The following is a 2,388-nucleotide window of genomic DNA, read 5'->3' as shown; positions in this document are numbered from 1 at the left end:
GGGGGGGGGGGGGGGGGGGGGGGGGGGGGGGGGGGGGGGGGGGGGGGGGGGGGGGGGGGGTGGCTGGGTCTTGCCCGGCCTGGTACAAGGTGACAGCCAGTGTGCACGAGCTGACTAGTATGGAGCTGCATCTCTGTGGGTAAAACGGTCAGGTGACATTGCAGAAAACTGCATTTTGGGAGACAGTTTTGACTAAATGAGTTGAAATGTCTCCCAATTTATCACATTTGCCCTAAGAGTTCCCTACCTCTGTGTGGGCTTTCTTTTTCTGGGGTCTTGTAAACTTCAGTGTGCCTGGGGCGTCTGGGTGGCTCAGTCAGTTAAGTGTCCGACTTAGCCTCAGGTCATGATCTCATGGTCCGAGGGTTCGAGCCCTCTTTCAGGCTCTGTGCTGACAGCCTGGAGCCTCCTTCGGATTCTGTGTCTCCCTCTCTCTCTGCCCTCCCTCGATCATGCATTTTTTTCTCTCTTTCAAATATGAATAAACATTAAAAAGAATCAGTGTGCCTAAAATTGAGCTATTTTTTCCCTTAAAGCAGCTTCTCTTGGATAAACTACTTAAGCCTCAGTTTACTCACTTACCAAGAGTATAATACATCCCTTGGAGGATTGGTTTTGGAGATTAAGAGAAAACATATAAAAACACCTCATTCTGGGCACACTGTGAGCGCTGAGAAAACATGAGTCTGTTCCTATGCTGGCCATTCTAACTTCCCCAAGTGACAAGGGCCGTGTTCTGCGTGCCTGTCTGTTCCCCTTGGCCTACCTCTGACTTGAGCAACTGAGCATTTGGATGCCTTCTCGCTTCTGCAGGTGCACAGGGGCAGCCCTAGAGTGGCCGTGCACCCAGGGACGTGGAGGGCGTCAGCGCTGCGTGCCCCGTGGCTGTCCTAGGTGTTTCAGGTGAGGAGCTGAGCTCCCGCTGCCCACAGGGGTGAGCAGCCCAGCCCCATGCCCTTCACTGCCTTTCCCTCCTTCCTGGTCTCCCCCTCCCCACTTCCTCACTCGCATTGGGGCTCACTTCCCAAATAGACCACCCGACTCAAGTCCTTGCAGCAGGCTTCACTTTGGGGGAGAATTGAAACTAAGACGCCAAAGCTTTCCTCTACCTTTGCCTCCTTGCGTCCTCTCTCCTGTTTCCATGGACAGCTGGCCACCTCGCTTTGTTCCTCTTCTTTCATCGGATCCCTCCCACATGAGTGAGCACCTTCGGCTTGTGTTCACATCCAGACTAGACCCATCCGGCTTTAGTCCCAGGATGGATTCTCACCTACGATCTTCTCAAGCCATCCTGCCCACTTCTCTTCGTAATAAAACCCCTCCGATTTCATCCACTCTCCATTAGGTAAAATCGGAGTGCCTCGCCCTGGATTTTAAGGCCTCCATGGTCTGGGCTCTTCCCTGTGTTCTAGACTTTTTTTTTCCTGCTACATTCTCTGCAAATCACTAGCAGGCGTAGCACGTCCTGTATTTCCTGCAGAAGTCAAGCCCCTGTGCACCCCCGACTTCCCGTCCTATCTAACCACCGCTTTCTCAGTAATGCTCCCAGGGAAGGCAGTTCACACAAGTGAACCAATACCCGCATCGGGCATCGTGGGCCAGCCCAGCTTTCTGGTTTAGGACTAGGGAAAAAGTAGCGAAAGAAGTCAGGAAGCCTGAGGTCAAGATGATGCTAACTGCCTTGGGAAGGAAAGTTTTTCACTCCTCTGGGCCTCTCTCGTTAAACAAGAAAAACCGACAAAACCCCCAAGAGATGAGTAATAAGTTCCTGCAAACTCTGACCTCAACTCTCTAGAAGTAGGCTCGCGCATGCGTGCAGACTCGCACACATACGTGCATCCATCTTCGTCAAATTCTGGATTCCCAGGTTCAAAGAGTGAGAGAAAGGTGTTTTGAGAAAAATAGCAAATAGCACCAGCCTGGGTACACGAAACGAAACCCGGGACCTAAGCAGAGAGAAACACGCCGACTGAAGGAACGTTCCTGGGCTTCTGGCACCAAGCGGCGCCCCAGTGAGCCCAGGTCCCTGGCCCCCGCCCCACCGGCAACGCTGTCGGGTTGGCAAACTCACGATCAGTAGTCGAGTTCTCAGCGCTAGCTCCGGGCGCGGGGCACCGGTGCAGTGGCGCAGCGGGCGGTGAGCGGGGCCTGGCGGGCGGTCTCGGGGCTGGGTGGGCAGGGTGTGGAGTGGGACCCAGAGGCTGCCGAGGTGCGGTGTGGTGCGGGTGCGGCGTCCGCGGGCAGGGCGCGGCGGACGATCTGGGCGCCTACCGGAGGGGGCGCGGCTGGCGAACCTGGACACGCGGGCGGGGCGCGATTGGGGCGCGATTGGGGCGGTCCGGGGGCGGGGCTCAGGGGGCGGTCCAGGGGCGGAGCTGGCGGGGCGCC

At 56.4% G+C, this 2,388-nt stretch overlaps 1 protein-coding gene across 1 annotated transcript in view; it reads right to left on the bottom strand.

The window, feature by feature from the left end:
• TCAF2 (TRPM8 channel associated factor 2) overlaps positions 1-1,843 on the bottom strand; it is a 19,028-nt gene extending 17,185 nt beyond the window's left edge. Inside the window, exon 1 of the mRNA XM_029917690.1 lies at positions 1,834-1,843. Within this exon, the coding sequence (XP_029773550.1) occupies positions 1,834-1,843 (10 nt within the window). The remainder of the gene's footprint in view (positions 1-1,833) is intronic.
• Between the last annotated feature and the right edge of the window lie 545 nt (positions 1,844-2,388).

Source organism: Suricata suricatta, chromosome 2 (genome assembly GCF_006229205.1).
Source record: "Suricata suricatta isolate VVHF042 chromosome 2, meerkat_22Aug2017_6uvM2_HiC, whole genome shotgun sequence".
In the NCBI taxonomy this organism is placed as follows: domain Eukaryota; kingdom Metazoa; phylum Chordata; class Mammalia; order Carnivora; family Herpestidae; genus Suricata; species Suricata suricatta.
The sequence above is the reverse complement of the archived record's forward strand: the minus strand, read 5'-3'. Positions and strand labels throughout refer to the sequence as shown.